We start from the raw sequence: 24,158 nt of genomic DNA, 5'->3' as shown, positions 1-24,158 counted from the left end.
AGAAGATATTGTTGCAATCTTAGCTTGGAAATTCAAAATTGCATGAGTGAAAGACAGAAGGCTTGAATACAGAGCTGAGAAAACCTCCCAGAAGGTGGAGCAATTGGAAAAACAAAATAGAAACTAGATGGGAGGAAATCAACACAATCTTGAGAATTAAAATCCCTAAAATTTAGCCAAGTGTCCCCTCATGTACATAGTGCCAAAAATTGAGTATTGACAAAGTTGTAGGCATAGGCGCATGTCAAATGAAGTCTAGCACCATTATTTACAAAAAGGTTTAACTGAACTCTGGGGCTAAATTAAATCCAAATAAGAGTCTATCAGTTCACTGCAAGATCTTTTGCACGCCTATGCAACCCCTTTGCTCTACTGCAATGCACAATCACTTCATCTGTCACTCAATTGTAGATAATTTTTCAATTGCCCATAATTGATCCAGTGCTAATCTTTACACTAGGCCACCGGCAAATAAAATCAACCTCAAAGGGTTTGACAGGCATAAACAGTATTGTGGTAGAATTAGGGTTTGAAAGACCATTTAAGAATTGACTTGCTTTTGAAGTTGCATTATACAAGTCAAGAAATTCAGGAGTGCAAAAAATGGTTGTCATCTGCTCCATTTAGTATGGCAAGACAACAAAAATCAAGCACGTTAAGCCTTCTACTAATGGCCATTTAAAAAAAGATTAGTTTGACTAGTTCCAGTTCCCAGTAAACAAAATACAAATCTCTCAACTGTGTAACACTGAAGTCAGATTGCCCTTTGAGGCAGGGGTGGTTTCAGCGTTCCTCCATCTACATTCCTTTCTCGGTGAGGACATACGTAGCACCTACCATCTGTATGTAAAGGAAAAACAACTCCTCGGTATGTTTGAGTAGGAACTGTGACAAAGTGAGAAAACTTTTCAGGTTAGCTTTACTTACTTACTTTGAAATAGTCTCACTCTGCCCCACAGGCTACCGTGAGTGCGGTGGCATCCCTATAGCTCATTGCAACCTCAAACTCCTAGGCTCAGCAATCTCCCTGCCTCAGTCTCCTGAGTAGCTGGGACTACAGGTGTGCACCACCATGCTCAGCTAATTTTTCTATATTTTTTAGTAGAGATGGGGTCTTGTTCTTGCTCAGACTGAGCTCAAGTGATTCTCCTGCATCTGCCTCCCAGAGTGCTAGTTCGACGTGAACCACCTTGCCCAGCCTCAGGTTAGGTTTAAATTACTCAAATAGATGATCATACATTACTGCAATTTCTTCAAACTTGCAACATAAAATCATTTCCTTATTTCTATCTTTCTAATGCCCCAAATTAGCAACATGAAGGTGAGGAAAAAACCCAATTTAAACAATCCTTGACTCAAATTTGATTCCAGTCCCAGCCAAAGAAAAAGGCTACGGAAACCATAGCTGTATCTTTTGCTATCAAAATACAGCCACCCTGAAAGCTGGTAGCTAGCTAACACTTTAGGCAGAGATCAGCCTCTAGCAAATTCCAGTCAAAACCAAGACTAGGCCACGTTTATTCCCATTATGAAAGCTTGTATCTGCCATTACTTGCAACTATATTTGTTTCCCCTTCAGGATGGGTGAGACTCACAGGATTTATTTACAACTTGAAGGCGGAAGACTAAATTTTTGGTTTTACATTAACATTTTAATGGATTCCTCTTAGGTAACTTAGGTTTCTACAATTATTGTACTTTTAGATAATGCTACAAGGTTATACTAAAAAATCAAATCAACTAAATAACAGGCAGCAATGCATAACCTTCCCAACACCCACCCAAAAGTTCAATTTACAAGGATAAAGCAGAATGGCCAAGCATATGCTACAGTCATCTTAATATCAAGCATCAACACTGGTGCCATCTGCATTCATGTAGTGGACTGCAACTAGGCACTTTTTAGAATATTGACCTTTAATTCCCAGTGACCTGGCAAAGTTGAGTTCTACTGCCTCCATCCTACAGACAAGGAAGCCAGAGCAACTTGTCCAAAAGAATATAATCTAATGGGTGATAAGATTTGATGTTTATTGAACCCTTACTGTATGCCAGGCACTGTTCTAAACTTAAAATCTTATGAAGCTGCTACTTTTATTATTTACTGCGATTTCCTATCTGAGAAAACTGAAGCACAGAGGGTTAGGTGAATAGCCTATTTTCACACAGATAGTGTAAGTGGCAGAAGCAGAATTTCAGTCAGGCAGATAGGAGTCAAAGTCTACACATGTAACTATTACCTTAAACTACCAAACTGCCTAAATAATGAAATCTTTAGATTTAATATTCCTTCTGGAAAGACAGAGAATGAAAGAAAATTTCCTATCAAGTCACCCAGTTAACTGGGTGTTTAAAGTGTTTAAAGAACAAAAAGATGTTGATTTCCACTTCAGCAAGAGTTCAGAAGACTTCTTAAAGCCAAGACAGGTTAGCTACTACATACTCCAGAAACAAAGGGGAGATGAAGGGGATTGCAGAGAATGTGGCTTCTCTAACTCAGTATTTGCATTTAATGGTTATTATCCTAAAGAATGCTTGCAAGCTAATATACAAAGCTGATACGAAAAATTTTACCTCAAAACCATCAAAGTAAACCGTGAGGAGGAATAAAAACATTTTATCTATGTATTCAGAATCACACACAAGTTACCTTTACAGTTCAATTTACTATATAGAAATCATTTGGGTTTTATATTTTCAGTTAAATTTTGAACTGAGATTACAATATTGTAACAAAAAATTTACATTAATTCAGTACTTTTTTAGCATACCAAATTGAAATACATTGGTTCAAACTTCAGATTTATGGCAAACAGTCTTCAAATACAATACAGACATTTCTTAAAGTTACCATATTATTCACATGTGATATCTGCAACTCTTGAGCTGGTTCACATAGAACAGCTCTCCTATGGATATGGCAAAAATGATATGCCACGAAGTTCAAGGCTGTGTAGTTAAGCCAAGGACTCAAAGTTGCACCATCTTTAAAAAGGTTTGGCATTTCTGGACCACAACAATGCACAACATGTAAAGAAGGTAGGAAACAATTCCTCCTCCTTGTACGGTTTAAAAAAAAGTTGCATGGTAGCTGGGAATTTTGCACAAAATCCCACAGTATACCTTGGAAAAGTCCCAGGGCAATTAGATGACAATGGATTGGGATCCTAAACATTTTTAATTAATAGAACCCATGAAATTCAAATGGGCATTAATCAAATCAAAAAATATTAAGCACCTACTGGTTTAAGAGATTGAAATTTATTACAGATTCATGATCAATTTCTTTCCACCTTGAAATCAAGGTGTTAAAAACCAGTTATTAAGTGCATTCCAAACTTCTCCTATGTAGCACAGGTAGAATTTTCTGTCCATTGGCACCAAAGTGAAGTCACATTTCCTCTTGGGAGACAGAAATTCCACATCTGAACATAGAGTAAGTTAGGAAAAAAATGACCCCTGTATTTTATTACTATTGTGATTCTGAGATCTAGGATTACTAATATACTAGCAGTGAACAAAGCAAATTCCTGGCAACAACTGTCAGGTTAGTGATGCTAACTCCCTTCCCCAACCACCATAAAATTTTAGTAAGAAAAGAATTAAAATTACTAAGCTGAACAAATGGGTAAAAGAAACTAAGGGAATTGTTCAAACCAACAACAAAGTCCTAAATTTGAAATCACTGCAATTGAGAAATTGAAGAAAATAAGTGTGCTTCACCCCAATCCCCCAACTCTGAATTTAAATATTTCGTGCAAAAGAGCATCAGGTTTCTGAATAAACATTAGCCCTTCTTTTAAGTTTTAGTGCTCTGCAGTTTTCTGCAATTTTATTTCCCTCCCCTCAAGTTTCTTCAAAGTATTTAATAGAATCTTCCATTTCAGCCGAAAGATTTGTGATTCAAAGATTTACTAAGGTACTCTATGCATCTATCTATACAGAAACACCTATTAATTATTACAATTGGTTTATGCAGGATTAACATTTTTGGTGTTAAAATTGTTAAACATCATGCTTACTGCACATCAACTCTCCATAATGAATCTGAACTTCACAATGATTTACCAAACACTTTACTTAAATTACTAATTAAATAACTGAAAAATGCACTGAGCCAAACTAAACTTAAGTGGGCGATAAAGAAAAATAACCTTCCAAACAGTCCAAATACACATCTATTTCAAACCTACCTTTGCTAGCTAGCCCCTTTCCCAAAGTTTTAGCCTGAAAAAACAGTAAAATCTACACAAAATTTTATTGCAATCATACAAGGGTTACATTAGGTCAAATACAACAAATACTATGATGCAATTTTACATTTATTAAACTACAGTTCAAAGCACAAATTTACACATTCTAAATACACTAAACGTATCTAATGAAGTCACACTGGTCTTCCACTGACATTTGATATATCTGGGTGAAAGACATAACTTTACAAGACTTTTTAACACGAATCCTTAGTATAAAAACTGTGTACTTGTATGTAAACGGTTTAATGGGGAACCCAATTAATGGGCTTCCATCTCCACTAAGTCATCCATTTTGTTGCATATTTTATTTTAAACGCTTAAGGGGTAGGACACACTGTTAAGTTTAAATCTGGATACATTATCTAAATCTCCCATTACCCCCAATGAATTATAGATGAAAGCTGATTTTGTCTGGTCCCAAATAGCTATTATTAATGGTTTTGTTTCCAAGAAAATTAACAGAGAAGATTGTTTGAATTTTTCCACACTGGAATGTCGACCAGACAAACTTAACCTGCAACTTCAGATCTAAAGAAGCGTTAATGCCTGTTTAAGCTTCCGTGGAAAAGCTGTCTTCTTGGCTCAGCTGAATGCAAGAAGGCACAAAGAAGAAGTTCTTCATCATTGTGTCTGAAGTAACTCCAGCATCTTGCATCTCATACCTAAATAAAAATAAGCAAAATTCTGAATTGAAGCCCAAAGACCACACAATCACATAAAAAATGGAAAATGAGACATACCTATAACTAGTCTTGCAAAAAACCCTTAAAAGATTATCATTTTTCTATTACAGTCATATGCTGCACAGCGACATTGTGATCAAAAATAAACTCCATATACAACTGTGGTACCATAAAGACAACAATGGAGATGAAAAATTCCTATTGCCTAGTGATGTCATAGCTGTCGTGATATAAGCTTCTGTGTTTAAGTACCTTTAGATATACAAGTAACTTACAGTTCTGTTAGAACTGCCTACAGTATTCAATATAGTAACACAGTGTACAGGCTTGTAGCCTAGAAGCAATAGGCTACCTTATATAGTCTAGGTGTAGTAGGCTCTACCCTCTTCAAATACTTATGACACATTTCTCAAAACAAAATCTCATCAAGTGACACATGACTGTACTTGTAAGTTATGCGTTCATTACAAAATTAAAGTTATTAGCAAATCTAAAATGTCACCTCAAATATCCCAACTGCTTTAAAATAAAATCACCTTACCAATCACTGAATGACATCATGTAATAAATAGTTGGCCTCTGAAAATCATTAAAAGCAGATGGTTCATGGAAAGAATCTGCTCCCATGTTTTCAAAGATAAGCCAATCTCCCACATTCAGCTCAGGAAGAAGACAGCTTTCCACAATTTGATCAAGCTCATCACAGGATGGACCCCAAAGGCTGCTTATAAACAGAGGCTCATCTTTCTTGTATTTCTGTAGGGAAAGTTTTTTTTAAAAAAGTTATTAATTTCTACTCATACTCATGCAGGTGTTGAATCTGGGGTAGATCAGAAAAGCATTATTCACTATCTCAAGTCCAATGTGCCTATGTAAGAAAGGCCCAGAACCAGAGGAAAGGGAACTTCTACCAGAGGAAGAACTTCTTAGGGCTCAGTGGTACCATTAACTCCATTATAAGGACAGCTAACACTAAAGGGACTCAGCCAGAAAAATGCAAATCCTAAAAAAGGGGGCATTTTTCCCCAACCTAAAATATTTCTCAAAAAATTGAGAGTTATCTTAAAAATAACAGGTTCAGTTTATAAACTGCCTAATAGGTTCTGATATTATTTGTGTTAAAACTTACCTTGTGAACCTCTGGAATGGTATTTAAGTCCTCAGACAGTTTACTTGCAAAAGAACCATAAACACCATCATTCATATAATACATGAAGGCTGGTTCATCACTTCCGGTTTTTCCTACTGAAATAAACAGGAAAAGGGAAGATGACTTCATAATAAGATGTCATATATACTTAGTACACAAGGCTTATCAAAACACTGAAGTAATAGCTTTTAATTAATGTAATCTTCACATTTCTCAAAATATTTAAATTAACTAAAAAAAGAGACTGACATTCAGACATACCTTAAAATAAAACAGTTAGCTTAAAAAATTGAACATACATTTCATAAAGGAAGATAACCAATGAGCAAATGAAAAAGTCTCTACATTAGTCATCAGGAAAATGCAAATTATAAGCTACCACTACCACAAAACACTTAACAGTGAGGGTGAGGAGAGATCAGAACTCACATGTATACACTGCCAGTGGGAGCATACAATACCAACTATCACTTTGAAAACATCCATTCTAGGACCCAGCAATCCTGCTTTTAGAGTGACCAATACTCATTTCCTGTTTTTTAAAATACCACTCTCCACAAAAATGAACCAAGGTTCTTTGGAGAAAGGACTGAAGCGGGGAAAGGATAAAATGAGCCTGAAACATCTTCCACATATTCCACAAAACATATTCCACAAAATAAAGTGCTCAGAGAATATGGGGTGACTTGTTAAAAAGACCCAAATCTGTGATGGTAAAATAATGAAAGTAATAGATTATATAACCTTGAATAAATATCTCTAAGTCTAAACAATATAAATAGGAAGGAAAGAAAGGTTCTTCATTAAGTAAAAGCCAACTAATACAGACCGAATGGAGTTAGGAATTTTGAGCTTTAACTCAGTGACAAGTTAAACAGAAAAAACAAAAAAATTTTAAAAGACATTCATCAATAGATGCTATAACTAAATGGAGTGAAAGTCTGCTGAGAAACAGGTAGCTTATTTACATTTTTAAATTACCTTGTCATTTCACAATGGAAAAACCTGCCTGGCAACCAACTGATCAAAACTAGCATCAGAAAACAAAACAGAAAATCTTAATACGATCTATATTAGAAGATGCCACAATACCATGTGGTCTCCTAATGATGCACCAAGAAGAACAGAATATTTCTTTGGTGAACTTTATGACCAAAATGCATATCCTGAAACATCTAATCATGAGGATCTATCAATCAAACAAGCCTGAAATGAGGAACATCTAAAAAACTTCTACTCTTCAAAAATGTTAAAGAAATACAAAGTCATGAGTTGAGAAAATTTTTCCTGGTTAAAGGAGAAATGACAAGTGTAATACATAGTTCTGGACTATAGTCTAAATGAGGAAAAATAAAAAGCTATAAAGGATAATATTGGGAAAATAGACAATTTCCCTATGGACTATGGATTAGCGCATGGTGGGGAAAAAATAAATTTCCTAAATGAGAACACAGTATTTCCTACAGCAATGCTGGTCAACACTGTCTACTGTCTTTTTGTTGGTTTGATTTGAGATGGATTAAAAGGACTCTTTCGCTGGGTGTGGTGGCTCAAGTCTGTAATCCTAGCACTCTGGGAGGCTGAGGCGGGCAGATCGTTTGAGCTCAGGAGTTCAAGACCAGGCTGAGCAAGAGTGAGACCATCTATACTAAAAACATAAATTAATCTGCCAACTAAAAATATATAGAAAAAATTAGCTGGACATGGTGGCGCATGCCTGTAGTCCCAGCTACTTGGGAGGCTGAGGCAGAAGGATTGCTTGAGCCCAGGAGTTTAAGGCTGCTGTGAGCTAAGCTGACGCCACAGCACTCTAGCCTGGGCAACAGAGTGAGACACTCTCTCTCTCTCAAAAAAGGACTCTTTGTTGGCCCTTGTTACCTATATTAGAAAGTATGAAGCAGATTTCCCCTGTGACCCATCTGAGGTAAGAGGAATAGAAAAGGATCACAATAAAATATCAGTTCTGAACAAGGGATAAGAATCAGTCATCTGGTGGAAGTTTACTTAAAACATGCATACCTATCTAAACATCACAACCAGGAGAGCTGGAGTCAGGTGTTCTTACAGAATGGAACCTTGGCTATGGCATCCTGAAAAGCTCCCTAAGATGCCTATAGCTGGCTTAGGACCACCAATAATTGTATGGCCATCTACTCATCTCCATGGTAATTGGAATTATCTACTAACAAAAATAAAACTATAAACTTTACCTCCAGAGGAAAATTTATCATTTCCAACAACTTTCTTTGCTATGATATTAACTGCAAGTGTAAATGCAGAAGACACATAGTAGCTTCCAGGTTCTGAAATTATCTTAATGCCAGATCCTTCAGGAAAGTAGATCTCCAACAGAGGGCTGATAACATGATTAACCTATGGATTTAAAATCCTAGATTATAGTTTCAATATTGGATTAGATAATTTACAATATTCAGAGATTTTGACAGCTATTAACTAAGTTGCCTAGGAAAATTGAGCAGTTACAATTACAGACCATGAAGCTTAGCTATTAACATTTAGTGGGTATCATCAAAGCAATTACTGAGGCATGTTTTTAAGTTAAAGCTTACTTTCTAACTATCAGCATGGCATTCTTTAAAAAAAAATACATATAATAGTAACTCTAATACCAAATACCTACTGGCGTTTTTTTTTTTAAGTCATTTTTCTATACTTGATGGATAACAACAGAAGCAGCAAAATTTCAAATAAAATCTTTCTAGATATTACAGAATGAGGGACAGGGGTGATGTGCACCTAGATAAAATAGCTAAAGTTATGAATTCATTTTGTGCCATCAAGTACAGAAACACAACTGAAATAGAAAATCTTCTGTGATAATGTTATAGGGTTCCAAGAATTTTATCAAATGCTTCAAAGTTAAGCTAGGTCTTCTTATTGCCTAGATATTTTCTAAGAATGAAATTTTAAATAGATGTTGCAGGCTTTACTTTCTGCCATTGTAAAAATCCAGGCCTACACATCTACCACTTAAGTAGTAAAGAAAGCAATTATTCTGATACATTATCCACTGAAGAAAATTTACCTCTTCCAATTGAAATTTGGTTCCTGTGAAGCCTCCACCAATGTCTAACATGTTCATTGTAAAGCCAAATTCTCCCTAGAGATGAAAAAAATATTTTAAATTCCAAATTGTAATGGATATGAGAACATTTCAAAAATCCAGGGAGGTAAACATCTGTTCTGACCTTTAGTACAGTAAGTTCTTGGTTTTTTACTAATAGAAACAGATTAATTCAATGTTATAGATATTGTTTCACTGATTCTATCTGTACTCTCTATTTCACTCCTCTTTACCCATTTAAAAAAATAACTGTATAGAGCCCTGAATGCTTATTTATTAAAAACATGAGGTGTGTCATACTGGGTGTAGACAGAGTAATTCACACAGGCAGAAAGCAATACAGATATTAAAAAATGAGGTATGTGTCATATTGTGTGTAATTACAGTAATCCACACAGGCAGAAAACAATACTGACCCTTAGTAAAATAGCAAAATAATTTAAGGAAAGAACTTACAGCCATGTCAAACACACATCGAGCATCAGATAGAGCATGAACATATACTTGAGATTCTTTGCAAGCACTTGAAACATTAAATCTGAAAGAAATACGGTAATAACTTTAAAGCAGCAGTTTTACAGGTAATTCCTTTCAACTGTCATTCAATGTATTTACACTAAGTATTCATGTTAACTTTATCAAATATTTTAAATATTAGAAGCACCAGTCTCTAATTATCCAAGCCACAGTGCCAGCTTTTTAGAAGAGTCAATGTTTATATATATATAATGCTATAAACAAAAATTTTAATTAAATCATCAGTTGTGCTCCATGTATATACAATAGGGCATGCTTTTATGTATACATGGTAAAGTAACAAGCACTACCAATCAAATAGGTTCACAAAATTTTTAATTTGAACATTCAATTTTATCTGACCAAATACAAATCTGTCTATTGTAAGGCAGGCATGATGGCACACACCTATTAATCCTAGCACTTTGGGAGGCTGAGACAGGAGGATTGCTCTGAGACAAGGAGCTCAAGACCAGCCTGAGGAACACAGTGAGACCTCATTTCTACAAAAAATACAAAAAACTAGCTGGGCGCAGTAGCGTGTGCCTATAGTCCCAGCTACTTGGGAGGCTGAGGCAAGATTGTTGATGAGCTCAGGAGTTTGAAGTCGTAGTGAGCTATGATGATGACACCACTGCACTCTAGCCCAGGCAACAGAGCAAGATGCTATCTCCCTACCTCCCCCAAAAAGTGTCTATTATAAAATAAATACAAATGAACATTAATTAAACCAGTAAGTTACATTTACTAGTATTGGTGATACTTGAGGCTTCCAAATATTTAAATTTAACTGCAATATGGTTCTGTATATTGATTGCTAAACGTTAAAATTCACAGAACTGTATACCCCAAAAGTCAATTTTTCTGTGTATTAATATTCAAGTTTGATTTATTGAAATGCCCCCCAGGGATTAAGACGAGGAAAAATCTTCAGATAGAGAACAGAAAAAATGAAATGACACCTACAACTTAGAAGCTCAATGACATTTCAATATTCATTCACCAGAATTCTCTTTTCAATTTAAAAGGAAGTGATTTACTATTTTTTCTCTTTACTGGGGGAGAAGGTACAGATGCAAAATACTATGAAAAAGGACAAAGCATATATTTAGTTTTTTCCTCTTAACTAAAATGTATATTAAAAAACTGAAAAAATTAAATATTAGATTTCATATAAATGAAGTCCTAAATCAAGGACTACTATCACCATAATATGGTTAAAGTTTTAAAAGTTTAAAACAAATACTCACTTAACCCCAATTATTTGGACATCAAGTTCCTTAGCACATTCCAAGAGATGCCTACAGTTCTTCAGTGTAGTACCAAACTTCATGTTACCCTCTTCGCCTCCAATATTATCTTCTGTTGCAATATGTAGTAAGACCCTAAGAGAAGGGGAAGATGATTGGGGCAGAGTTGGTTTACATCATCATCAGCACATGTGAAGCCTGAAGATTGTAGGAAGTGTGTTGATTATGTTGCCAGTGCTCCCAAATCCAGCGACGGATGAATCAAGTGAACCTAATGAAAAACAATCCTGTATAGAGAAAAAACTAGCAATTAGGGCCTAAAGCATGAAGCTTACAAGGACGGGATTTTGGAAAATGCAGCAAGTTAAGACTGTTGTAGCATCAAGAGTCGGTTGGGCTCTGTAATGAAAGACGAGACATTACTTTCAAATAAAGTCCATCAGTCCATAAATTCACCTAGAAAGACTAAATTGAATAGCAATGCCATCATTGTCTTTCAATAAAAATATCAGGGCTTTAAATGTCTTCAAATTTCCTCAGATGTTCACACTAGCTAACCCTCTACCATTTACTCAGAACATTCCTATTAACCTCTTACATCCCATCAGGTTTCTAACTGGAAAAAATGGGAAGATTTATTTTATGTAAATAGCAGCCTTTTAGTCTACTGATTCAAATTTATTTGGTATTTCCTTCCAAACCAAGATGAGATGATGAAGACATTAATTTTTCCTATTTTCAGGAGTTAAGTATTTACAAACCACTAAAAGATGCAAATGTACAAATGCTATTTGTAAAACTATTTTTCACAAGGAAGTATTAAACACGTTAACTAAAAGAGTCAATGCCATTATGAAAATATAAAGTTTGGGCCCTAATTTGACCAAAATTAAGGCAAAGGTTGGTAAATCAGGGCAAGGTTGATAAAAAGCAAAATTATTCTACCTACGGGGTAGAATAAGCTCTATCAAGAATGGACATTCTGGCCTGGCGTGGTGGCTCATGCCTGTAGTCCTAGCACTCTAGGAGGCCAAGGCAGGAAGACAGCTTGAGCTTAGGAGTTCAAGATCAGCCTGAGCCAAGAGCGAGACCCCATCTCTACTAAAAATAGAAAAAATTAGCTGGGTGTGGTGGTGCATGCTTGTAGTCCCAGCTACTCAGGAGGCTGAGTGAGACAAGAGGATCACTTAAGCCCAGCAGTTTGAGGTTGCCGTGAGCTAGGCTGACACCACGGAACTCACCGGGGCAACAAAGTGAGACTCTGTCTCAAACAAACAACAAAAAGAATGAGCCATTCAGTTTACAATCTAACACAGTTAATATCCCTGAAAAAAACTTGTCTTCTTATGTTCACTGAACAGGAAGATTTTTTAGAAAAATAAGTGGCTCCCTTACAATTTTGCCAAAAAGTCTATTATCCAAAGGTTTTTAGGGTATCTTCAGAATACCATTAAAGTCAGTCAGAAAATTATAGACATACAAAGACAATGCAGATATAATACACATCTTCAGTGCATATATAGCTCATTAAAAGTCAACAATTTCATAAAAATACAACAGACTTTTCAGTATATTCTAAAGGCCTCTTGACATACCAGTTTCATGACAACATAAATTTTGCCTGAAAACGTTCTGCTTTTAAAAAGTAAACTTTTTAATTAAAAAAACAAACAATAACAACAAAAAAACCCTATTTCTAGGTGTATGCAGGTGCAGGTAAAAAATTAAACTACATGTTCCAAAAGGAAAGCATGAGCCTTAAAAATGAAATCTCTTGGCCAGGTGTGGTGGCTCATGCCTGTAAACCTAGCACTCTGGGAGGCTGAGGCAGGACTGCTAGAGGACAGGAATTCAAGACCAGCCTGAGCAAGAACAAGACCCCATCTCCATAAATAATCAAAAAAAAGAAAAAAAGAAACTTGAAACTAGGTTCTTGAGACACTATGATCATTCAAGAACTATAGCCCAAGGGTAGATTAAACCCTCTGCTAAATAGGAAAAAAAACCTGACCAAAATATATCTTGTTCCCATGTCAAATAACTAAGACTATTACTATAAAATATGAAAATATATCAATGGCCCTAATTTGATTATCACTTCAACTTTTCTTCCTTGAATTAAAGATTACAAAATCATATTTTGATTGCCCTTATTTCATCCCAATTCCACATGAAGGATCAGAAGCAAGCAGCCAATAAAATGCCATTAGCATTTTCCATACGGGAACTTTAAAGAAAACTTATTACATCACTGCTCTACCAAAAATGCTCCTTCTTCCCAGGCAAACTCAACCCCCTAAATAGTAAGATAATATTCTCAAACACTAAAGTTTTACACTTACTTGGCATTTGGGTGGTTACGTGCAATCTTCTTCAATTCAATTTCATTGTCACATGTCATGATATTCACTCCAACCTTCGCTGCATACTTTATCTGAGACACTTGCTTGCAGGGACTTATGTAAATAATATTTTCTGGCGATACACCCAATTCTTGCACTAAAGCCATTTCATTCTGTGAAATGGATTTTAAATGGCATCATATAAAAAGTAAAATTTCTATTACTTTTCATTTGGTTATTAGCATACTTGTTACTTTTTGATTAAACTAAAATTACATGAAGTTAAATTAAGATGATACTATATGTCACCATTCACATTCTGGTAAAGCTGCCTACACTACTGTTAAAATTATCACCCAGCATGGTGGCTCCCACTGTAATCCTAGCACTCTGGGAGGCTAAGGCAGGAGGATCGCTTGAGGTCAGGAGTTTGAGATCAGCCTGAGCAAGAGTGAGACCCTGTCTCTACTAAAAATAAAAAGAAATTAGCCAACCAACTACAAATAGAAAAATTAGCAGGGCACACGCCTGTAGTCCCAGCTACTTGGGAGGCTGAGGCAGGATTGCTTGAGCCCAGGAGTTTGAGGTTGCTGTGAGCTAGGCTGACACCATAGCACTCTAACCCAGGAAACAGAGCAAGAGTTTGTACCAGAGAAATCTTGCTGCAGTCAGTAGTAGTTTGGTCTAGAACTAGCCCTAGCCCAAGAATGAGGAAAAAGTAAAGGTTTTCCATTAATAGGGAAAAATAAAGCTTTGGAAGGCTCATCAAACTGAAACTTCCCTTTTATTGGTACACTTGAAAAGTTCGTAAATTCCCAATGAGACTATAAATTTAAGCAATTATTTAAAAACACCATTCAAAAGCCAAACTTCCTTGCATTTGTTCTCCTACTGTAACTATAAGATGGATTTTAAATTTTTGTAGTTTAGTGAAAAAATGAAAAATACTTACTTTACTGGAACAAGCAAATCCAGTTCCAAGAGCTGCCAAAATCTCAAGTACAGCTGGAGTAGAGTTGCATTTCACTGTATAGAATGGCTTTATCTGAGCCACCACATTCTGCCACTGACTGTGTTTCTTCACAATTTTTCCAAGATCTCCCACAAAAAATGCATTTTTCCCTGTCTATTATGGTTATGAAAAAAGATAAATATGATCAAAGAACCACTGAAAACAAAGGATCATAAGTAGGAAAGAACATCCTTTTTTCCCTCCACATGAGCCAAGACATATATTTAGATACACTACTACATTTAAAGCTTCTTAATAGCAATTTAATTAGACCTAGTATATATTAAAGAAGAATCTAAACACATTAGTTTTTTCTTTTGTAAACTTGATCTTTTGCTATGCTACAGTGGCATATGAAATAATCTCTCCTTTGAGGTTTTTTTCAGCATCATGCTGGGCACAGGAGCTCATCCCTAGAATCCCAGCACTTTGGGAGGCCAAGGCAGGAGGACTGCTTGAGCCTAGGAGTTTTAAGGCAGCAGTGAGCTATGATCATACCACTGCAATCTAGCATGGGTGACAAAGTGAGACCTCATCTCCAAAAAAAGAAATCAATTACTGTGACCTTCTCTTTCAGAATTAACTGCCTTGATTTTACTTTTTAAATAGTAGAGAGAAAGAGACCTGTTTCCTCCATACTTCCCCCACTGCTGAAAATACTTTGGCAGTTCAGGATAGAATTCTCTAATAGAGTAAGTAGAATCAGGAATGCTAAACAAAACAGTATCTCCATTAAAATGGCATCTTAAGACAGATGATAAAAGAATAGAGTAACTTCACTGGGAAACCATTTTTAAGAAGACAAAGTTGTTAGTCTATATGCACAAAGATGGCAAAATTAGATTTAAAATATACAGAAGTATACCAAATGTCAGATAAACCTGAATAAGGATAATCTTCCCTCAATAGTAAAAAAAACCTGATTTTAATTAGGGAGCTGGGAGAGATCTGTAATGGTTTTAAAGTTGTAGCTATTGTAGGACTAGAAACATGACCAGAGCATAAATTATTGAACATTAGACAGCAAACAAAATAATCTTACTTAGGATATACAATATCCAAACATTGTTTGAAAAGCCAGGAAGACAATTTCACTGTTTTCAATTCTGTAGCACATGCTATTTGAAAATGTCCCTTATTGGAATATACTGCCATGCTGATAAAATACAAATGTAAAATATGGGTTATGTGTGACCGTTGTATTAAGTTACCCATCCTCACAAGATATGCCATCCATACTATTCTGGCAACAGAAATTTTATGTTTACTTTGATGGGGGAAAAATAAGATGTTTATGCATACCAGCAAGAGAAACGGGATAAAACAACAAGGTATTCAAGTTTCCTTTCTTAGGCACAATGTGAGTCTGGAAAATTCTCAGTAGGCAGTGGAAAACTAAAGAATTTAGGGAGCAGAGAAGCTTTGTATATAATAAACATTCAACAAAATTAAGCAAACTAAGGAAAAAGAACAGAAATGGAAAAGGTAGGTAAGTTAGGTCGTCACTATAATGACATGTGCAAAGGCAGACTCAAATAATGGGCATAGAGGAGGGAGGGGATGAATACAAGGACATTATGGAGGAAAGACCAAGGCTAAGTAAGGGAGGACAAACAAAAGGAGGGCTGAGGGACTCAGGGGGGAAAAAAACAACCTACAGAAGTACCACCCTTGAGTCATACAATTAGACACGACTGCCAGAGGAAGAGAACAGGGATGAGGACTAACCCTCACTAAATGTTACTAAAAATGTGGGACAAGAATGGATGACAGGACTATTTCAAGAATTATATATGACCCAAGAAAAGTGTTGCAGAGGTCAGAAGCGGAAAGTTAAATGAAAGGTCACCAAATTTGACCAGGAGCTTCCTGGTGACATGAGAAAATTAACTGAAGAGTGGCTTGGCAGGAAATGGTTGAATAGTATGACAAGTATCACTATTTTTTCACAAAGTTCAATAGCACAGGAAGAAAGAAATAAAGGGATTTTTGCTAGGGTGAGCACATCTGTAGACTGAAGGTCAAGAGGATAGAGAAGTTTCTTGGGTATTCTATTACTGAACACCAGTAACATGAAAATAATTCTCCAACAAGTTTGGGAGAACATAGGAAATTAGCTCCAATAAAGAAACACTTTCAATCAGTATATGAATAAATGAAAATAACTCTCAGTAAATCTAAAATGAAAATAAATGACTTTAAGTAGCAATGAATATGATTCCATGGAAGTTGCCTCCTGGGGCAGCAGAGAGCAAGCATTTGGTATAAATTATCAAATTCTCAAATGTACACAACCCAGATTATGCGAAAGTAAATTAAAATCTGCTGAAGAATAGAGTTGAGAATTATGAGTATGAAGCCATATACTGATTAGAAGGTTGGCAAGCAACACATCAATAAAACAAATAGAACATGAGAGCCAGATGCTAAAAGGCATAGCAGAGGAAGGGCTATCAGGAAGCATTTTTTAATGTGGAACCAAAAGATAATAGTATCACAAGGGGAGTGGGGTAAGGATGGGGAGTTAAGACAACCTAAAAAAGTTAACATCTGAACTAAGTACTTTTAGCAGATAAATATATTGGAAATTAACAAAGCATTGATATTTTAGAATTTTATAAACACTATATTTGATAAATATGAGATGGTACACTTACCAGGGTATGTTCATAAACATAGTTATCAATAACATTTCCAAGGTTTGTTCCTTCATCCAACAGGCCAACGGAGTAGTTTGCATCATCAATAAATCCTTTCATCTCAGCCGTATTCCACAAAGCCGAAAGTCATAAACCAGGGAAAACAAGAGACGGGCCACCAAGCCTATGTCTGGGTCCTTAGAATATGCAACAAACTGCGAAAACAAAAGTTAAATCAAAGTCTATTATTCCAGTAGTTAAACATGATGTATGAGTTGTCAATGAAAGTGTGCCAAGTGCCTAATGAGGAATTCATGAAATCATTTAATACTTTCAGTAACAATGGATTATATCCTATAATGCCCATTTTAAAAAGTGAGTAAATATATACTTTATACATCTATAAAACAATGTCAATGTAACTTCTTGAGAGTAACCCACCACATATGCACACAATATATTACAAGCCTCTATGATCACCTTATTTACCCACAGTTGCAGATCCAATCTCCATCATTCATATCTTATTTTGTGCTGCTTCTGTAAACACGTACAATTGTACTCATTTAAGTAAAGAAAGCTAATGAAATAAGTATCTGCAGCCAAGAAATTAAAATATTAGACTGAGCATCACTACAATGCCAGCCACATAACACAGCACTACCACTAACTGTAGATAAATGTCTTATAAATAACATCCCCAAACCACTTAATACTATCACACTGAAAAAAAATTTCAAAGTTGGTGAAAATAATAGAAATGAGTGGCAGTGGAGGGTGGTTTTAGGAAACAATGTACAGCTTTGATACAGACTGACTAGGCCTAAAACTAAAATGGTACTAGCTACATCAAGTTAGCAACGTAGATCTCCTAGGTAGTGATCCCATTTGCTGAAATAACTGGACTAGGTAGGAATCGGAAGACCTAGTACTGGCTATGCCATTAAATAGTACAGGGGTCCTACATCAGTTTCTCTAAACCTCAGCTACATATCTTAATTATTTCCTCAAAAGGTTGTTGTAAAAATATAATCATAGCATGGGAATTAAAAATCTTTTTAGGCCGGGCGCGGTGGCTCACGCCTGTAATCCTAGCTCTCTGGGAGGCCGAGGCGGGCGGATTGCTAGAGGTCAGGAGTTCAAAACCAGCCTGAGCAAGAGCGAGACCCCGTCTCTACTATAAATAGAAAGAAATTAATTGGCCAACTAATATATACAAAAAAAAAATTAGCCGGGCATGGTGGTGAATGCCTGTAGTCCCAGCTACTTGGGAGGCTGAGGCAGGAGGATTGCTTGAGCCAGGAGTTTGAGGTTGCTGTGAGCTAGGCTGACGCCATGGCACTCACTCTAGCCTGGGCAACAAAGTGAGACTCTGTCTCAAAAAAAAAAAAAATCTTTTTATAGAGCTAAAATTAAGTTGCTAATTAACAAAAAAATGTTATCATAATTGGAAATTAGATACAAGCTAGGTACATACCTTGAGCCAGTTACTAGGTATCTGCTGTATGTATATCTATCTTTATTTTTATTTATTTACTTATTTTGAGATAGAGTCTCACTCTCTTGCCTGGGCTAGAGTGCTGTGGCGTCAGCCTAGCTCACAGCAACCTCAAACTACTGGGCTCAAGCAATCTGATCCTCCTGCTTCAGTTTCCTAGGTAGCTGGGACCACAGGCACGTGCCACATGTCTGCTAATTTTTCCTCTTTTTAATTGTTTGACTAATTTCTTTCTATTTATAGTAGAGACAGGGTCTCGCTCTTGGCTTGGCTGGTCCTGAACTCCTGAACTCAAGCAACCCTCCTGCCTCGGCTTCCCAGAGTGCTAGGATTACAGGTGTGAGCCACCACCACGCCTAGCCTGTATATGTATCTTGAGTCAGCTACTAAGAAATCTGATCTTTAAAAAAAGCTTTAGGCTAAATCCTACCCCTTTCTAATTAATCATTCAAATAAACCTTCCTCTCCCAGGTCACTCATTCTTCTCTGGGGCAACATATACTGACATTTTTATCATCTATTTTCCTTCTTTGCTGAATTCACTAGTCCTTAGTTTAATTTAGGAAATTATTTAACATAAATGTGATAAAACAAGTCCTCCAGATGGGATATTACTGTCTGATACTGATTCTGGTTGCCACATTAATAATGAGCATACCACTATACAACATATACAAAAAAAGAGTTATTAAAAAAAACCAGGCATAGAGCAACTATCTTGGCAACCTGTTTTAAAATCTACACAGACCTTCCTGTGTCCTTGATTCCTCCTGCCACACCCCTCCACTTCCTTGTTGCCTCACGCTAGAGTTCACACTTCGGTGATGGCTCTCATCCCGTAAGTATACTCCATTTCAAATGGTTCCCAAAGTGTCAGCATTCTGGCTGCACCAAAACAAACTCTTAAATAAGCTGTAGTGTGTTAGTCAAATTTCACGGAATACAAACAATACTTACTTTTAACTTTTAAAAGACTAACACAGATGCATTTCTAAGAAACCAGCTGTATTCAGTTCAACTCATTGTATCTCTTTCATGCCATGAAACTGAGAAGTTGAAGATTTTTTCATTTTATCAAGAGTTAATTGAGGCCGGGGCAAGGTGGCTCAGGCCTGTAATCCTAGCACGCTGGGAGGCCAAGGCGGGCAGATTGCTCGAGGTCAGCAGTTCGAAATCAGCCTGAGCAAGAGTGAGACCCAGCCTCTACTATAAATAGAAAGAAATTAATTGGCCAACTAATATATATAGAAAAAATGAGCCAGGCATGGTGGTGCATGCCTGTAGTCCCAGCTACTCGGGAGGCTGAGGCAGTAGGATTGCTTGAGCCCAGGAGTTTGCGGTTGATGTGAGCTAGGCTGACGCCATGGCACTCTAGCCTGGGCAACAAAGTGAGACTCTGTCTCACAAAAAAAAAAAAAAAAAAGAGTTAATTGAGGTCTATCTGAATGAGCCCTAATACTTACACAGTGAAGTCAAATCACATCCTGGACACTCTCTAAAGGTTGTTACACTGGAACTGATGCAAATCTACACCCACAAAGTAGACATTTAGGCTGAGGATGCATATTTATTTTAAGTAATGAAACTCTAGCTAGAATACCAATTTTAGGGAGATCAACAAGACACTAAGAGCAATAGAAAAGATTGGCCAGAGAAAAGGTAGGAACTTCCTGTTAAATTTAGCATCATCATCTTTTTGGCAAAACAGTCGGCATTAACTTATTCTATTAACTAGATGAAAAAATATTAAATCAAGATGTTTGGCCTACATAAAATACACTAAATACACTTTGAAATAAAAAAAAAACAATCTTTCTCCTAATAATGTTTCACTTACTTTAAGTGAACTAACCTATAATGAAACCAATTTTTTTCTTAACATTATAACAACATTGTAATAACATTACAGTAACATTGTAACAATGTTATTCAAGGACTTGCTGTGTGCCATTTTACTTAAAGTCACAGGTTCTAAGAACCTACAGATGCTGTTAGAGGACTTACTGTATCTCAGTTGATAAGTCTCCAAGTATAATATATCTCACTATATATGTAATATTTAGTACTTACTTGAACACAATTACTGACCAATTTAGGCAATTACTGCCAACTACAAGAAGAGGTCTACTTTTCAAGTCAGGACAAGATGAAGCTCAATTTCCTATAGCTACAGTGCTTACAGGAAACGGAATTTTCCTCTAACATGCACGATCCTCAGTACTCAAAAAAACATCTGGTCCACTGGATCTGCATCAGTCGTACCTGCTGAATGCCTACTATATTATTTTAGAGCTTTTTCTGTATTAGTATAATCATGGTTACAGATTTTTCCCCCAAGTATTTTCAAACTACATAATCTAGTAGGTTCAACTCTCAATGACTGCTACACTAGCTTGTATCTAATAATAAACATTTATATAGCAGTGTCACGTGCTGTTCTAAGTATTTTATCTATTCAATATTAATTCTCTTAACCTTTACACACACAATGATGGTATTATCCCCATTTTACTTATGAAGATGCTGAGGCACAGAACACTTAAGTGCTCTAGAGATGCTGGTGATCAAACCATGTTTAAAACAAAATGAAAACCTCTCTCCTCATCATGCCATTCCTATAAACCAGAATTCCTTTTTTTGAAATCCAATATAGCTCAGTCTCTTATGATGTCCACATAATCAACTAACCCTTTTCAGACAAACCTTGTCATTTGTTGATGAACTCTTAAGTTTATTCACGCTGGTATAAACATCCTATCTCTTATGCCTACTAATAGCCTTTTTATCTTTTTTCATGACTATCTTTTTAAATTTTTTATTATTATGGGCACATAATAGATGTATATCTTCATAAGGTACATGTGATGTTTTGATACAGGCATATAATGTAAATTAATCAAATCAGGATAATTGGGGTATCCACTGCCTCAGGCATTTTCAGATGACTGTTTTCTACATTTTAATATTGCTATATCTATCTCTGAATCTTGTCAGATATTAGTATCCCAAATTTGAAATATTTCATTTATCCACTTATTAACAGTTTACATGCAATAATGTGTGCTCATTTTGACAAAGGTATACAACTGTGTTACCACCACTACCATAAAGATAAGTTCCCTCATGTCCCTTTTGCAGCATACCCCCAGATCCACTCCAGGCAATCACGAACCAGCTTCCTATCACTAGAAATTAGACTTTTATAGAAGTAAAATGTTTTAAACACCAACTGAAATCCAAACCACAAATAACAGTATTATCCATATGAATAAAAATATACCACCAATATAAATAAAAATATCAGAAAGTATGCCCTGCTCTAAGGGAAAGATACAATGCTTATAGAGTGGCTATTCATCTTTGAAATGGAACTGTCACTTCAGAAGTAACTGCAGAGTTGTTAACCAATCCCTGGCTGGCTGATAAAAGGACTCTGTTGGGAAAAAGAAATAAAATTCATTTGCTACACTGGGCATCACTTGATAAAAGGGATTAAGGCCCACCTGAAACCACTAAACTAGATGTAGTACATATAGCATTACTTGGTTTCCTTAAACATATTGATAACCACAATAAAATAGCTGATTTAAAATAAAACCAATACTAATAAAGCTCTGATGGGGTTTATCTCTTAGATCCTCCCTTAAGGCTTTGAGATTCCCGTGAATTCCTAGCCTAGGGTAGGGCTCAGAAACAAATGGACAAAGGACTTCACAACACTAAGAGTAGAGAGTTCTTAAACTTAGGGGTGGTGGTAATGAACTCCCTGGAAATGTGTTGAAAAAGAAAGCCCATTTTTCATTCTTTTTGTTCTGTTTTGCCATCAGATAGGTAATGTGTCAACATCATAACAAGGTTTGAGGGAGGTACATCTCCTAGGATTCACATGTGCCAGTCCATTCTGAATGTAGGAAGGTTGGCTCCATAAGATTTTTTTTCTTTTGAGACAGTCTCCCACTGTTGCCTGGGATGAAGTGCAGTGGCATCATCATAGTTTACTGCAACCTTAACTCCTGGGGCTCAAGTAATCCTCCTACCTTGCTTCATTCAGCCTCCTAAGTATGAGCCACCATGAGTATGAGCCACAGGCATGAGCCACCATGCCCAGCTAATCATTATATTTTGTTTGTAGAGACAGGATCTTGCTATGTTCCCCCAGTTTGTTTGGAACTCTTGGCCTCAAAACAATCCTGGCTCAGCCTGAGATTATAGGCATGAGGCACCATACCCAGCCAATAGACAGGTTTTCTAATATACTTTGAGCCAACAAACTTCTCTGTTTAAATGAAACGTGACTTGGAAGCCCAGTATTTCCAACAATTGAAAAGGGATAATAAATAGGTGGGTGAGGGTAGGCTGATTGTGACCTGAGTCTTTCCGACTTCTAATATTATACCCCTATTCTCACTGAAGGAAGTCCTAAAAAGCAGTTCAAAATTGTACCTCTGTGAGTCTTTGCTTGCAATTTTCTTAATATGTTAGCAAAAATACAATACAGCTCCACTGTCACAAAAAGGTTTATGTTCTGAAATTTTTGCCTTATTTAAAACACTAAAGGTTTTGCTAAAATAACACTAAAGGTTTTGCTAAAATATTTTTAAGAGCTATTGAAGTTAATTTGTGATAATATGTTAAACCAAAAATCTGAGACACAGCACATTCTAGAGAGTCAGCATAAAATAAGTGTGCATGTGTAGAGGATGAGGATAGTTCATACCTTTCTGCCAGATTTGCTAAGTTAATACACCTCAATTTTAAACACCACAGGAATTCTTTTTCTAGGAACTCTCCATCTTCTCCACTAAGAATACAGACTCAAACCAAGGTAATATATCAAACCTACCTGCAATTCTGGATGGCAATAATAATTCCCAATAGTACTATACTACTTTTTCTGGTTTACATAACAGAAAGGGGACTTATTTACTTGTTCTAACACATTATGGACCACTATATATACTATAGTGTGGTGCTGGTGGACCTTGAATTAGTTACATTAAACTTCTAAAAATCTAGGCTGGGCATGGTGGCTCACATCTGTAATACCAGCGCCTTGGGAGGCCCAGACTGGAGGATGGCTTGAGGCCAGGAGTTCAAGACCAGCCTGGGCAATATATATAGGAAGACTGTCTCTACAAAAAAAATTTTAAATAAGCTGGGCATGGTAGTGCACGCCTATGGTGCCAGCTACCCCTAGCTACTCAGGAGGACTGCCTACACCCGAGGTTACAGTGAGCTATGACTGCGCCACTGCACTCCAGCCTGGGTCATAGAGAAAAAAATTTTAAAAAAAATCAAACATCTACTCTATGTATATCTTAGAATCTCTTCATCAAAATGCTTCAAGACTTAACAGCAAATCTATTTTTAATAAAAGCTCTGATGTTTATTGGTATCAATAGGCACTAGAAGGTGTTCTCTACTCAAGTACTCTTAAGCTATTTTCACAACCAAACACCTTGTTAATATATGGTGCAGAGAAAGCTCGGGCTATTTTACACTAATACAGTAGCTACAATGACTATACTACTTTTATTAACAAGTAATTTCCTCATAGCTGGGAAGAAAAAAATGTACATTCCTTATTTACACCTTCATACTGGTGATTTTTGGTAATACTGCCAAAAGAAACAAAAGGCTCCAAAGAACCACAAACTGCTCCCCGGAGCCTTTCATGAGGCCGCTGAGTCCTCATGTTCACCGAGAAAGTAGCTCCAAGAGTAGTGG

At 36.3% G+C, this 24,158-nt stretch overlaps 1 protein-coding gene and 1 pseudogene across 9 annotated transcripts in view; both read right to left on the bottom strand.

Moving 5' to 3' along the window:
• Positions 1–2,598: 2,598 nt before the first annotated feature.
• Positions 2,599–24,158, bottom strand: part of AZIN1 (antizyme inhibitor 1) — a 34,207-nt gene continuing 12,647 nt past the window's right edge. For 3 of the 9 annotated variants that reach the window (XM_076005107.1, XM_012784313.2, XM_012784312.2), the window contains 10 exons: positions 16,952–17,148; positions 14,235–14,408; positions 13,283–13,455; positions 10,941–11,075; positions 9,631–9,712; positions 9,136–9,210; positions 8,300–8,462; positions 6,069–6,184; positions 5,481–5,695; positions 2,599–4,918 (listed from right to left, as the gene is read on the bottom strand). In XM_076005107.1, the coding sequence (XP_075861222.1) occupies positions 4,807–4,918; positions 5,481–5,695; positions 6,069–6,184; positions 8,300–8,462; positions 9,136–9,210; positions 9,631–9,712; positions 10,941–11,075; positions 13,283–13,455; positions 14,235–14,408; positions 16,952–17,053 (1,347 nt within the window). In that variant the 5' untranslated portion in view covers positions 17,054–17,148 and the 3' untranslated portion in view covers positions 2,599–4,806. Of the gene's footprint in view, positions 4,919–5,480; positions 5,696–6,068; positions 6,185–8,299; positions 8,463–9,135; positions 9,211–9,630; positions 9,713–10,940; positions 11,228–13,282; positions 13,456–14,234; positions 14,409–16,951; positions 17,149–24,158 lie in introns of all 9 variants that reach the window. The other 6 variants (XM_076005109.1, XM_076005108.1, XM_020288963.2 and 3 more) reach the window with 3 other exon arrangements.
• Positions 22,253–22,349, bottom strand: LOC142872257 (uncharacterized; annotated as a pseudogene).

Source organism: Microcebus murinus, chromosome 7, assembly GCF_040939455.1.
Source record: "Microcebus murinus isolate Inina chromosome 7, M.murinus_Inina_mat1.0, whole genome shotgun sequence".
In the NCBI taxonomy this organism is placed as follows: domain Eukaryota; kingdom Metazoa; phylum Chordata; class Mammalia; order Primates; family Cheirogaleidae; genus Microcebus; species Microcebus murinus.
Note: the sequence above shows the minus strand (reverse complement) of the source record. Positions and strands in the feature narration are given on the sequence as shown.